The sequence below is a fragment of the Penaeus monodon genome, chromosome 30 (genome assembly GCF_015228065.2).
Source record: "Penaeus monodon isolate SGIC_2016 chromosome 30, NSTDA_Pmon_1, whole genome shotgun sequence".
NCBI classification, from domain to species: Eukaryota; Metazoa; Arthropoda; class Malacostraca; order Decapoda; family Penaeidae; genus Penaeus; species Penaeus monodon.
The window spans coordinates 11,101,691-11,101,973 of NC_051415.1; the positions used below are offsets into that span (position 1 = coordinate 11,101,691).

The 283-nt window shown below is 37.8% G+C and overlaps 1 protein-coding gene across 1 annotated transcript in view; it reads left to right on the forward strand.

The window, feature by feature from the left end:
• The window catches only part of LOC119592293 (DNA repair protein rad13-like), a 4,516-nt gene that overhangs the window by 2,972 nt on the left and 1,261 nt on the right, over window positions 1-283 (forward strand). The window contains 1 exon segment of the mRNA XM_037941121.1: window positions 172-242. Within this exon segment, the coding sequence (XP_037797049.1) occupies window positions 172-242 (71 nt within the window).

Below are 283 nucleotides of genomic sequence, written 5' to 3' on the forward strand. Positions count from 1 at the left end.
GCTGTTGGCGGGAGTATTACTGAACTGTTCAGTGACAGGAAAATCTTTATTAGATTTGTGGTTTCAAATAAGAGCTTTCTGTTCTTTTCCTTGCCATTTTTACTACTACATTACTATACAACTTGTTCACTGTAGCCAGATTTTTTTTCAAACAATTATAAAACCTCGCAGGACGTAACAAACAGGCAGTGGGGATGGTCACCAAAGGAGAGCTTAATAGCCATTGCGCCCGTGTTGATTAGGTAAGTTCTCACGCATCTTTAAAGGAAAATTAATTTCATGA